Raw genomic sequence first — 14,069 nt, forward strand, 5'->3', positions numbered from 1 at the left:
TTAACTTCATAGCTTACTTGCTCTACTACATATCTTTGAGAGAGAAAGAAATCTTTGAGCCAAAGCTGAGCAAAGAACTCTACAGGTGCACTTACTTCACTTGCAATGTCTCTGGAGGCCTTGGCCACCCTGATGGGAATGGCATCTATCCGCATATCATAGCCTTTCTTCTTGGCTTCTTCTAGGCCAAGTTTATAGAGTTTCTGAAATGGACATAAATCATCGTAAGTTTGATCTATAAAGCGCAGTGCAAGAAAAAATATATCATGCACCATGAATACATTGCTTACCTCACTGTAATTTATTTTGTTTTGCTTAGCGAGTAAAACTTCAGGGGTGTCTGGCATAATGTGGACAGTGGTTTTATCTTTATCCCAAGCTTCTGTATAGAGATGCTGAAAGAAACAAAAAAAGGATGTGACAAGTACAGGCCAGTGATGAATCTGGTCCTTAATGAGAGTAAAGAGAGTCTGCTCTGTGCGTCAGTACTTGTGACACCTTTACCTCTAGGTGTCTCATATCAGTAAGAAGCACAACACTTACTTAAAAACCACTTTAATACCAAGCAAAATAATTGAATGTGATTTTTCTTTTATCAAGACAGATTTCAGTGTTTACATACACACGTACAAAAATTGATACCCCGCTCAAGTGAAAAAAGGACTTACGTGGTTCATGGTAAGAGCGTTGTTTTTTGCCAAAACCATTGGGATGGAGTCCATAAGGCTGGAAAACGTGAATTTATCTGGGTGCTGACGGTAAACGTGGTCACTCAAAATCTGGGTAGCTCTCTTGTTCCTCTCATCCTCAAGAGAGCCACTAGGTAACCAGCCAATGCCTCTGAGCCACTGAAGGTCGGCCTTGTACAAATTCTGAAATTTTAAGTGATAAACCACTAAACATAAGCATAATGATATGCCTTAAAGAAATAAAAAATTGAATTATAATACATTATATTATACAAATATATAATATATATATTATATATGTATATGTATACATATATATTATATATGTATATGTATATATATATACAAATATATAATACATATATAATATGTATATATATATACAAATATATAATACATATATATTTCAATGCTTGGATTCTTGAGAAATTCAAACATTTTGCTATGTCTTGTGAATCCACAAAATATTCAGATTAGAAACCTATTTTGAAAAACATTTTAAACAGAACATAGAGAACAACCCAACTCTACTAGATCAATAATCTAGAGGTTTCCATCAAAGCAATCGGTGCCTTGCTGGTTCTTTCTTTTTGGAAATAGTGATGCTCTCAGATGTCTGTGTGACTGGATAGAGAGTTGGCATTAGTCCAGGGAGGTAGAACTCAGTTGTGTAAACTCAACTCCCCTCACTTTGGGGGAACTTTGATACTTAGGAAAGCAGACATGGTGTTTTGTTGGCCAAAGGAAAATCTTATACTCACGTCGCTCTGGAGGTCGTAGGCCTGCCGAGCGTGCATGACGTCACTCTGGTCGGGGAGACACGTCCACTGGTGCAGGTAGTTCTTGTAGTCCATGTCACTGACCAAGGTCTGGCACTTCTTGGCCTGCACCACCTCCAGCATGTCCACTGGGCTGCTGAACTTGGTCTTCCACTTCTCAAAGTCCTTCTTGTACTCCCTGTCACTCTGGATCTTGGCCACATGCATGGACCACATCATCTTAGGGTCATCCTTCACGTCCCGCGCTCCAATGTGATGGCCAAGCTGCTTGCGGTAACCATCTTTGTATTTGTACTGAGATGAAAATGCACAAATCAGATTTTTATTATAAGCCCATAGAGGTCACAAGCCTGTACAAAATCATCTTGCTTATATCACTGTTGTACGTTGACTTTTGCTAATAAGCACTAACTCAAGGCAATATCCTTCCTTTCCCCTAGAAGCTTATAGAGGTAATAAAATAGAAGGAATTCATATAATTGTAGTGTATACCCCAAATCACCTATGGCCTGGTAACAAGGAATAGTTCTGGGGGCAGCAAATGCACACAGTGGAGAGGCCATGTGGACCAAGGGACTTGGAGAAATGGGTTAGGCACTAAAAGTACATCAGAAAAGAGATGCACTTGGTGACAAGATGTGTTTAATAAGTAGTAAAATGAGTGTCTGGTTCCTATGGGGATGAAGTCAAGGTCAAGGACTACTGGCAATAGCAACAGAAGAGAATTTCCTGTTTCATAATGGATTCAGGCATTCAGTGGTGGTGGCAAATTTTGGCATCATTTTGGAAACTGGTTATACTAGGGAAGCTGTCCTAGCAGCCCAGTTGCTTAGAGCATGCTCCTAATAAAGTCATGGGTTCTCATCTCTCATGGACCAACAGTGTTGTTATTCCATGTCCAAAGACGTTGTCCTGGAATCCGAGCCAATTATCCAAAATACATGCTTCTAGTCTCAAAGATAACTGAGTGAGAAAGTATAAACGAGTCAGCAGAGGCAATATAGTACAGTGGGAAGGAATGAGGTTGCCTGGAGTTTCAACTCCATCACCTACTAAGAGTTTGATTTTAGACAAGTTGCTTAAGCAACCCATAAAACAGGGATAATCACAATCTTACATCCTAGGGTAATTATGAAAAATAAGTGGCATAATGCACATAACATTCTTAGCACAGATTTCTCAACACTTCTTGGTTATTATTATTTTGTTATATATTATTATTGGCATAAACCCACTTGTAGGAAAGGTCCAACATACGTAAACTAAAGTGAGTCACTAATATGATCTTCCAAAATAAAGGGCAGCGTATTACCATATTCCCAAATAGTGGGTCTTGGTTTTTAGAGCAGTGGTCTGTTCCTCAAGAATTCCCTGAGGCACCAGGAAAGGATGATGGTTTTATTCTGGGAGTTACAAGCCACAAGCCAGGAGCTAGTGCTAAGGGTGCAAGTTTGGGCTAGGCTGGCACTGATCAACTGCCTTCTTTTCATGATCTTACAAGGGTGAATTGTAATGGCAAGTGTCATATGCATTTTTTGAATATTGTATATTAAAATGCTATATAAAGCTAGGCCCTGATTCTCACTGGGAGAACTTAAGTTTATGAGTCACACTTTCTATAAGCACTATGACAATTTTTATATAAGCATCTCCAAGCCTGCAGCTACACTCTAACAAATTCCACATGAATGGATCTTTCTCTATTCCTGGTGGATCAGCTTTCACTGAAGATACTGTGACTTAGTGGTTATAAAACTTTTTTGTAAACATCAAATTTTTCATTTCCCTCAAAGCTAGGTTTTTGAAAAACCCTACACAAATACATCAGGATGCATTTCCAAAGGGCCAGGAAAGTTCTTTTAGAAGATTTAGTTCAGTGAAAATGTCACTTCAGACTGACCACATACTAGGGGTAAAACTGACAACTCACATCACTGATGATGTCCCTGGAGGCCTTGGCTGCCACGATCGGGATGGCATCACTTCGCAAGTCGTAGCCTTTCTTCTTTGCTTCTTCATTGGCGAGTTTATACCGACTCTAAATTTGGGCCAAAAAAAAATCAGTTACATGTTGACATTCATATCCAAAAACGACAGAGGACTAAAATAATTCACCAAGTTCTACACGGGTAGGTGCCTGTAATAATCTCACTTTTGAGAGTTCTAAGCTTTCTGCAGTTTTGGCTGAAGTTGAGACTTAAACAGGATACCTATATGGAATATGGCACCTTTGTTTTTTTATTTTAAAACTTATGTTACATTAACCATATACAGATATTATTCATGGTTTTAAAACTTTTAGTCATAACAATGAATCAGTTTTGGAAAGAACTGGAAAAATTAAGCTGAAACACATGGGCCTAAGGTGGCAAAATGTGGACAGGAGGGAAACTCATTTGATCCACATTTATTCTGCATTGACTCTGTGCCATGACTGTGCTTGGTACTTGGGAAACAAAGATGAATATGAGGCCTCTCCCATCTTCAAGGTTTCTGGGAGAACTGATGGAAAGACTGATAACCTGCGGAAGAAGCTGCCAAAAAGTCAGACCATGAAAGGTGCTTTAACCATATTATTAAGAACGAGCTCCACGGGACTTCCCTGGTGACGCGGGGGTGGACAAGACTCCGCGGTCCCAATGCAGGGGGCCTGGGTTTGATCCCTGGCCAGGGAAATAGATCCCACATGCAGGGCGCAACTAAGAGTTTGCATGCCACAGCTGGGGAGCCTGCATGCTGCAACTAAGAAGCCGGAGAGCTGCAACTAAGGAGCCCTGGGGCCGCAGCTGGGGAGCCTGACTGCCGCAGCTAAGGAGCCCACGAGCCACGGCTGGGGAGCCCACCTGTCACAACTAAGGCCCCACGCAACCAAATAAATACATAAATAATATTAAAAAAAAAAAGATTGAATGTTAAAAAAAAAAAAAGGAACGAGCTCTAGGAAGGAGCAATTTATTCTGAATTGAAAATTAGGAAGTTTCCTCAGAGGGCATGACCTTGGCATTGGACCCTGAGTGATAAATATGGTTTCAATAGACTGAGATGGTGGTCAAGGGCAGAGGAACTTCCATGAATCAAAGTACGGGGGAGTGAAAGTGCAGGGGCATCAAGCGGGGGGGTTGGGGGGGGCAGTGCCAGGGGAAGTGGCAGGACAGGACTGAAAAGAATCGGGAGTCGGGCTATGAAGGCCTGGTGCTAAGATAACTTTGTCCTTAATCCTATAGGAAAAGGGAAACCAACAACAATCTTTGAGGAAGAGTGACATCATCAACTTTGCATTGTATCTTCCTATCCTAAATGAGAAAGAAACACAATAGAATTGAACTAAGCTGATAGAGAAAAGTCAGAGAAAGCAGACCAGGCAGGTTAGGCAATCGGTTCAGGCGTTCTTCCTGGGCCTCTTCAAACCAAGGGCAACATACAACATCTCTGAGCTTTTGCAGCAAAGACAGAGTTGGCAGTTCCAGAAATGTGGAGTGGCTAGTTACAGGGACCCTTTGTCCCTTAAAATATCTGCTCATATAGCACACGCTTTCCTGTAACACTATGGGACCTATAGTGCAGGTTTAGCTGAAAATTCACTTATTTTTGATTTGAGAGTGGGACTTGACAATTTTAGTTTGGGGTGACAATTAAGAGCTAGTTATATAAGCTTTAAAATTATAGTTTGCAGCCCTGAAAAATAAAATGACTTAAGGTGGTGGCTAATCAATTTAAATTCTCTCAGTTATATTCTGCAGAAGAGTAACATGCTATTGATCTATGCTGTCAAAGAAACAATATTTTCCTTGCTGGTAGCACAAAGCTGGAAGAAATAACTAATACATCATCAGACAGAATCTTAGATTCACAAAAATCTCCACAGGCTTGAACCAATAGGCTCATTCTAAGAAAAAAATGCAAAGAGATAAATGTCAATCTTTGAACTGAGATTTAAGTTGCCAAATGTATAAATACAAGGTAGAGGAAACCTAGTTTAAGCCCATGTAAGTTGTCTTAGGGTTTTGGTTGACCCCAACTCCCACGCACACCAGCAGTGACATAGCCCCAAGGAGCCCCAAGGCACAGAGTGCAGAAATGGAGGATAAACGTCCAGAAGAGGAAATGCAATGTCGACTGTACTCTACACTAGTCATTCCTCACTCGCAGGATTTTGTTTGGTTCTGAGAGTCACATTCTAGCAGGGATGTCATGTGAGGAATGCCCAGGAGCTTGGGATGTTTGGATTAGAAAGAGAACCTGGGGTGAAGTGGCAGCGGAGGCACACAGTGCCTATGGACTCGGCACAGTTTGGTTCTGCATGGTCTTAGAGGATTATGTGGGTCTACAGAGAGAAACCATTGACCCAATACATGAGAAGCATCTTCTAAAGGAACTTTCCAGAACAAATAGGTTGATTTATGAGATAAGCACCTCGTCACTGAGAACACTTAAGCAAAGGCAGGATGACGACTTGTTGGGCGGGGACTCCGGCACTAGAGGAGACTGACCTCTCAGCCTAAACATCTGTGCTTCTGATATGGGGGCACACGGCTCTATGCTCACAGAAAGGGAATAGGAAATGGGCTTGTTAATATATTTATATATTGACAGATCCTCTCTGTCTCTGTCTGTCTGTCTCTCGGTGTTATTTGATTGTACTGTGATTTTAATTCTTGACTTAAAGCTTGTACATTAAAAATCTTAAATTTTGACCCTAAAGTACAATTTAGGAAAAATAAGTCATATGTGGAAAATACATTTAGCACAGCTATGTATTTAGCATAAGGAGGAGATAAACGTATTTTGGTCTATTGCTAATTTCTTAAATTAATAAAAGAGGAAGGTCTAATTAATCTTCTGGTTACTGCTTAAATCATTCGTTCTTACAATTTGCACTTCCGGAATGATAATATGTGTTACTTGAAGACTGATGTTTAAGTAAGCGAGAAATGAAAGAGTTGGTATTCACACGGAGCAAGAAAAGACATTCTTTACAAAGTTGTCATTTAGTATTACATCACCATGGAATGGATTAATTGAAATATGAAACGCCATGCAAATGTCATAGAATTAGCATCTGCTCCCACCTCACTGTAGTTGATTTTGTTCATTCTCGCCTGCGTAATTTCTGGTGTGTCTGCTGTGATGTGGATCTGGGTCTTGTCTTTGTCCCAGGCTTCCGTATATAAACGCTAGCAAGGAAAACATAAAATGTCATCAGGAAAAAACTTCAGTGTATTGTTAATCGAAACTTCAAGGCCACAAGAACTTTATACAGAGAAATAACAAAAGGTTACGTATTTTATACACATTATGTATTTTACACGTATCTTCAAGTAAAGTAACCAGTTCATAGTAGAACAGATATGTATGAGTGCCTTCTGATACTCTGAATTGTATGTTAACAAAAGGAAATCTAGAATATCTTTTATGCAGAGATGATTTTCCATAAAAATGTACCATTTTATTAAAACCATGAAATAACTACTGAAGTAAATGTTAAAATATAAATGACATAGACATTAGGTAGACAGATATGGATAGATATAGAGAGATAGACAGACAGATATCTTTTGTTGCTCACTGCTCTATTTCTTTCTTCTCCTGATCATGCTTCTTTTCCTTTGGTTTAGCTTTAGGAGTCCTACCTTGGTTCTCTGAACTCTGAAGGCTCACCTTGTTCATAGTGATGGCGTTGTTCTTGGCCAACACTTGTTCTGGAGAATCAGTCACACTGGTAAACCTGAATTTGTCTGGAGGCTGGCGATAGATTTTATCACTCAAAATTTCAGTTGCCCTTTTGCATTTTTCCACATCCAAAGAGCCAATGGGAACCCAGCCGGTGCCTCTCAGCCACTGGAGATCTGACTTGTACATATTCTGTTGATACAAATAGCCAATAAATATTTATCTCTGGCTTGGGAAAACATTTTCATCAAAAGGATATGAAATAAAGTAAGAACACTCTTGAAAACATAGTTTGGTGGACAGGCAGGGTACCAGACAATATTCCTTTTTGGTCTGGAGGGTTTGACATTTAACACTCACAGGAAAAGAAGAAATGTTATGCCCCACTTGCAGGGGGGCTGGTGAGTTTGGTGCCACTTATCCAAGGGGTGTTAATTCACTGATTTCCCACCTTTGCACGTCATTATGATCCTCAGTACTCACGTCGCTCTGGAGGTCATAGGCCTGCCGAGCGTGCATGACGTCACTCTGGTCGGGCAGGCACGTCCACTGGTGCAGGTAGTTCTTGTAGTCCATGTCACTGACCAAGGTCTGGCACTTCTTGGCCTGCACCACCTCCAGCATGTCCACTGGGCTGCTGAACTTGGTCTTCCACTTCTCAAAGTCCTTCTTGTACTCCCTGTCACTCTGGATCTTGGCCACATGCATGGACCACATCATCTTGGGGTCGTCATGTATCGCTCGGGCACCAATGTGATGGCCAAGCTGCTTGCGAAAACCTTCCTTGTACTTGTACTAAAGGAAAAAAAAAGAAACCATGTCTTATTCTTTTAAAGATTAACTTATATTACTATCTTTGTGGCAAATTAAAGTGAACATGAATTCCAAATATCACCAAGGGTAGAGAGCCACAGATTTAAGGTTTTTTTGATAGGAAAGATTAAAGGCTAAATCCTACAAATTCCATACATAATAAATGCATCCTTGAATTTATCCTCATCCCACACTGCGTCCCTGGGATCATTTCACTATGTTTTAATTTGTTACTTGGAGGACTCTGTTCAATTTAAAATTAAATTGAGACTGCTTTGAAGTGAAAATTGGAATCCAATCAGTACAAACAAGGGATAAAGTCTTACTTCGCTGGCAATTTCTCGGGATGCTTTTGCTGCTTTGAGTGATATGGCATCAACGGGAAGATCGTAACCTTTTTTCTTCAGCTCCTCATAACCCATTCGGTAGAGTTTCTGTTAAGAGATGAAAATCACTTTGAAAAAAGCTATTTTCCATAAACATCTGCATCATAATGAATCCAAAGTGCTAAATATTTTAAGAGCTCATGAGGATAGTACAATATGTGCTCTAGAATACTCAAATGTAATTGGAAATTATGCTCATTGATTGCTGATGATCCTGTTTTAAACTTGAAAGCTCTTCAATTACTTAGATCAATAAAATTAAATGTCAGCTCTTCCCAAATATTTATGAGAATGAGACAGACAGAAGTAAATTGGTAGAGAAATGAAATGAAATTATCATTTAGGTGCTGTTTTCCAATTAACTTTGAATGTTTCATTAGAAGTTTTTGTTAGAAAAGAGCAATGCCTTTTTTTAAAAAATTAATTTAATTTAATTTATTTATTTTTGGCTGTGTTGGATCTTCATTGCCGCGCACGGGCTTTCTCTAGTTGCAGCGAGCGGGGGCTACTCTTCGTTGCGGTGCGTGGGCTTCTCATTGTGGTGGCTTCTCTTGTTGCGGAGCATGGGCTCTAGGCGCATGGGCTTCAGTAATTGTGGCACGTGGGCTCAGTAGTTGTGGCTCACGGGCTCTAGAGCGCAGGCTTGGTAGTTGTGGCGCACAGGCTCAGTTGCTCCGTGGCATGTGGGATCCTTCTGGACCAGGGCTTGAACCCATGTCCCCAGCATTAGCAGGTGGATTCCCAACCACTGCACCACCAGGGAAGCCCAAGAGCAATGCCTTTTCCCATCTAACACCTCTAGTGGGGGAAAATCATACCTAACGGACTACGTAGCTAACACATTGTGAAACAGAGTCTATTTCACAATATATGGCTGTCCAAAAGTAGGATACACATTTTTAGGTAAGAAACAAAAGTCCTTCATAATTTTTAAAATGTAAGATTTTTTGAGGAAAGTTTAAATATTGAATTTAAAAAGCTTAAGTGAAATAATGTGCTTCTTCAGATTTGTTACATAATTAAATAATTGAGAATCTAATTTAATGCACTTCATTTAGAAACCAGATTGTTTAAAGTGCCTATTGATTTTGGACTTGTTTTTATATTTTAGTCCTTTGTGTCATTACTCCAGAACATTATTTAAGCTAAAGTGTTTGCATTAGAATTTAGAACTTGTCTTTAAAATATTAATTTTTACATCCATAATTTTCAGGAGATTATGCCATGATGACAATAAAAATAAAAATGAAATTATCCTGCATGAGTTTTTTTTTGTGTGTGCCTGAGTTTTTTTGTGTGTGTGCAAGAGTTTTTTATGCTCACTCATTTAAATTTTATTGAATTTCATGTATATCAGGCACTATACTAGCTAAGCACTGCAGATCAAATATGAATTGTCTCTGCTCCCAAGAAGTTCTTATCCACATAGGGAAGAGTTATACAAACCATTACATTATGACAACATGTGTAATAATGGACTATAATGAACAGAGAGCACATCCCTCCAACTCTATCTGACATAGGGAGTGCCAATTATTTGGATGTTCAGGCTTAAAACCACTAAATGAGGACTCTAAGTCACTTGTAGTTTGTTAATTAAAATGATTCAAGTATTCAAAATAAATTCCAAATAAATTCACTGCCTTAGGCGCAATTAAAATGAGCTTTCTGGGGACTTCCCTAGTGGCGCAGTGGTTGGGACTCCACGCTCCTAATGCAGGGGGCCCGGGTTCGATCCCTGGTCGGGGAACTAGATCCCACATGCATGCCGCAACTAAGAGTTCACATGCCACAACTAAGGAGCCCGTGTGCGGCAACTAAGGAGCCCGCCTGCTGCAACTAAGACCCAGTGCAACCAAATAAAAATAAATAAATAAATAAATAAATATTTTTAAAAATAAAAATAAAATGAGCTTTCTGAAAACACATGCTGAATTTGGAAACTTACATCACTTGTATTGATTAAGTTTGCTTTAGCCAGAATAATGTCAGGTGTATCAGGCATGATGTGGATTTGAGTCTTGTCCTTGTCCCAAGCTTCTCTATAAAGTCTCTAAAATGAGAAATAAGTGTTTTTCAGTGGTGCTGTAAGATTAGTGAGTGACATAGTTAACTTCAAACAGTATTACTGATTCATCTAAATTAAGCATTACAAGAGCATAAGCAGATAACATAAGCAGAAAATATAGTATTTTTTGACTCATCTGAGACATAACTGCCTTCAAAAATATAGATTATGGATTACCTTTTCAAAGTTACAACTAACCTGCCTGTAAGAAATCAACCCAAGTATTTAAAGCCTTTGCCAACATCATCAAATGGAGCAGCAGTTCTCCACCTGTTGGATTGTAAAAGTCTCCCTCGGTGTTTAACTGGGGGACAGCCCTTATCTTCTGAAAAGATGACATATTCAGGGTATGTCTATATATTAGGGAGTCTCATTTCCTATGTGGTTTATTATATAGTTATACCTCATAATTATTTGGGAGGATTAGGATTCCCCCAAAGGATTTTGTATGAGATTTATCAAAGCCTCTTGTATGTCCCGGGATCATCATCCGTCTTTCTTCAACAGAAGACAGAGGGACCCAAACAAAAATCTCATTGATTTATTAAAACTAGGGGGTGAAAGTCTGATGAAAAACTGTGTTTACATTGTCAGAGAATCTTCCCACAAGATACTTATCAATTACAAAGGACAAAACAGTAACCAGACAGTGGAGAAAGCTGGCGACACCATTTCACCCAAGTAATCAAAGTTAAAATGATCAGTAATGGGACAGATTGATATTATGTGCCTATATGGAGGAGGATGCAACATGTGCTATCCTGCCAAAAATACAAAACCTGAATCTAATCATGAGGAAACACTAGACAAACCCAAATCTAGGGAGGTTCTACAAAACAACTGGCCTGTGCTCTTCACAAATGTCAAGGACTTGGAAGACAAAGAAGTGAGGAACCAGTTCAGATTAAAGGAGACTAAAGACATGACAAGTAAATTCAACGTGTGGTCTTGGATTGGATCCTGGATCAGAAAAGATTTTTTACTTTCTATAAAGGACACTTGTGGTAAAATTGAGTAAATTCTGTAGACTAGTGTTATTTCAACACTACTTTCCTGATTTTGATCATTGCACTGTGGTTATCTAAGAGAATGTTCTTATTTTCAGGAAATACACATTTAGGGATAGAGTGGCATCAGGAAGCTACTTATACACATACACACACACACACACACACACACACACACACAGAGCAAAGAGAAAGAGGTGGGAGGGGGAGAAAGAGAAAAAGGCAAAAGTGACAAAATGCTAATAATTGCAGAATCTGGGTGAAAAGATATATATATGTATAAAGATGCACATACATAAATTATTTGTACTATTTTCAACTTTTCTGTATACCTGAAATTATTTCAATATAAAAAGATTTTAAAGTCTCATTGGTTCCTTGGACTTATCAATCTCCCTTTGAGGTGTGCAGTGTGGGGTGTGAGGGGTTGGCACTTTTCTCCTTCCTGAACATGCTTACTATGGTCCATGTAACCCAGAGGAGCCAATTAAGACATTCAGGACTACAACAAACCAAGGCTTGTGAATTTCCATATACCTTTATCCTGGTTCTGGACTAACCTTTCTGATTAAGAAAGATCAGAGTTTCTCAACCTCAGCACTATTGGTGTTGTATACCGGATGATTCTTTGTTGTGAGGGAACTGTCCTGACTTCTATCCACTAGATGCCAGTAGCATGCCACCCTCAAGTTATGACAAGGTCTCTGCGTGCTGCCAAATGTCCCCTGTGAGACAAAATTGTCCCTGGTTGGGAACCACCAGATAAAGAGATAACTATATACTCTTTATGACATTTCCACTGTGCCTGTGTAAGGTACTCAGAATATGTCCCTCTCATATACTCTATCCCAACAAAATCTGGGTCTTTAATGCACTCAAGTTTCAAAGAAAAAAATACGTTCAATAGTTTTTTCTTTATGATTTGGATAAATAAATAAGCAAGCAAGATTTGGGTGACAAAATTTATACTAACCCATTTTTACATGATCCAGTGTAGGGTAACTGATAATTCAAATGAAGTAACCAAATAAAAAAACATTATGCTGTGTGATGCGATGCTGTGCTGTTCTACTAATTTATTAAGCAAATACTATTGAGCACCTACCAGGTATCAGGCACTATAATTTCTTTTATTTATTTCTGAAGAGTTACTCACATCACTCCTATTTCTGGCATTTGTCTTTGCCAGAACTATGTCCATGGCATCAGGAATGCTGGTGAACTTGTTTCTGTCTGGAGGCTGGCGATATTTCTTCTCACTGATGATGTTTGAAACCCGTTTGTTCTTTTCTGCCTCCAAAGAACCCAGGGGACTCCATCCTATGCCTCTCAGCCACTCAAGGTCAGACTTATACAAATTCTATGAAAATACAAAGCAAGCCATCAAAATTCCATCCTCATCTGGACCCTTGACTCAAGTGATTCTATGCATTACAAACAGATGCATTTTAGATATTCAATAATAATTTATCTATCTAGTTTCAGTCTGTCTACGATTAAATGGCTACTCCTATGAGATATGAAGTACTACATAAACTATGAGATTTAGTAGAAACTGACCTCACTCTGTAGTTCATAAACCTTTTTAGCTTGAACAACGTCACTCTGGTCGGGCAGGCAGGTCCACTGGTGCAGGTAATTCTTGTAGTCTATGTCACTGACCAAAGTCTGGCACTTCTTGGCCAGCACCACTCCCAACATGTCCACTGGGCTGCTGAACTTGGTCTTCCACTTCTCAAAGTCCTTCTTGTATTCCCTTTCACTCTGCATTTTGGCTACGTTCATGGACAACACAAGCTTTGGATCATCTTGCAGACTCCGGAATCCAATATGGTGGCCGACTTGCTTGCGGTAGCCTTGTTTATATTTAAACTGAAATCGGAGAAAATAGTTCTCTTATTAACATAAACACAGGGCAAGTTAAACTCAGTTTGCTTTGTTTGCATGTTTGTTTTCCAAAACTGAGAATTTCATTTAACTTAATAAGAAATGTGAAAACTTAAGTGGAAGCTTCCAAAAAAACATAATGTAGCTGAGTATCAGGACAGGTTATGATGAGAAATTAAATTCAACTAGAGTTAGAAATATATATTGGGATGTGCTAGACATTGTGTATGCTGACTCTAGGGTAGCATTTGATAAAGCTCTTGTGATATCCTTATGGGAATGATGGAAAAGTATGGCTGAATGGCAAAAAAAAAAAAATTGGGAAGATTCAGGACTTGATGAACAGGACTAATAGTGTAGATTAATTTATTAAGCAGCAGGGTTTTTTAGTGGTTTGCCATATAATTATGTCACATAAACTTGGCCTGTTCGGGATCCATATCTTCATGCACATAAAAACAGCTAAACATGTTAAATTAGAAACAAAATTCCACAAGATCTCAACATATTGCCAAGATAGGTCAAAACGAACTACATAAATGTAAGAAATTAGTAGTGAAATCTAGTATTTAGATTCAATTGGGAAAAACTGCATTATTGTTGGATGACAATGACAAGAGGGATAATAATAATGAGAGGAATAATAGCATTTACTTGATACCAGATGCTGAACATACATTACACTTCACAGAAGTAGGTTCTACCTTCTCTTGACACCCAGCTTCATGGTTATGTCTACTAAAAATACTCAAGAGTTTACGTGGATTATA

The 14,069-nt window shown here is 39.0% G+C and overlaps 1 protein-coding gene across 1 annotated transcript in view; it reads right to left on the reverse strand.

Moving 5' to 3' along the window:
• Positions 1-14,069, reverse strand: part of NEB (nebulin) — a 229,620-nt gene that overhangs the window by 144,604 nt on the left and 70,947 nt on the right. Inside the window, exons 45-56 of the mRNA XM_061183866.1 lie at positions 12,973-13,284; positions 12,569-12,772; positions 10,286-10,390; positions 8,278-8,385; positions 7,622-7,933; positions 7,127-7,330; positions 6,538-6,642; positions 3,399-3,506; positions 1,451-1,762; positions 669-872; positions 291-395; positions 96-203 (exon numbers count right to left, since the gene is read on the reverse strand). Coding sequence (XP_061039849.1) covers positions 96-203; positions 291-395; positions 669-872; positions 1,451-1,762; positions 3,399-3,506; positions 6,538-6,642; positions 7,127-7,330; positions 7,622-7,933; positions 8,278-8,385; positions 10,286-10,390; positions 12,569-12,772; positions 12,973-13,284 — 2,187 coding nt within the window. The remainder of the gene's footprint in view (positions 1-95; positions 204-290; positions 396-668; positions 873-1,450; positions 1,763-3,398; positions 3,507-6,537; positions 6,643-7,126; positions 7,331-7,621; positions 7,934-8,277; positions 8,386-10,285; positions 10,391-12,568; positions 12,773-12,972; positions 13,285-14,069) is intronic.

The sequence above is a fragment of the Eubalaena glacialis genome, chromosome 1 (assembly GCF_028564815.1).
Source record: "Eubalaena glacialis isolate mEubGla1 chromosome 1, mEubGla1.1.hap2.+ XY, whole genome shotgun sequence".
NCBI classification, from domain to species: Eukaryota; Metazoa; Chordata; class Mammalia; order Artiodactyla; family Balaenidae; genus Eubalaena; species Eubalaena glacialis.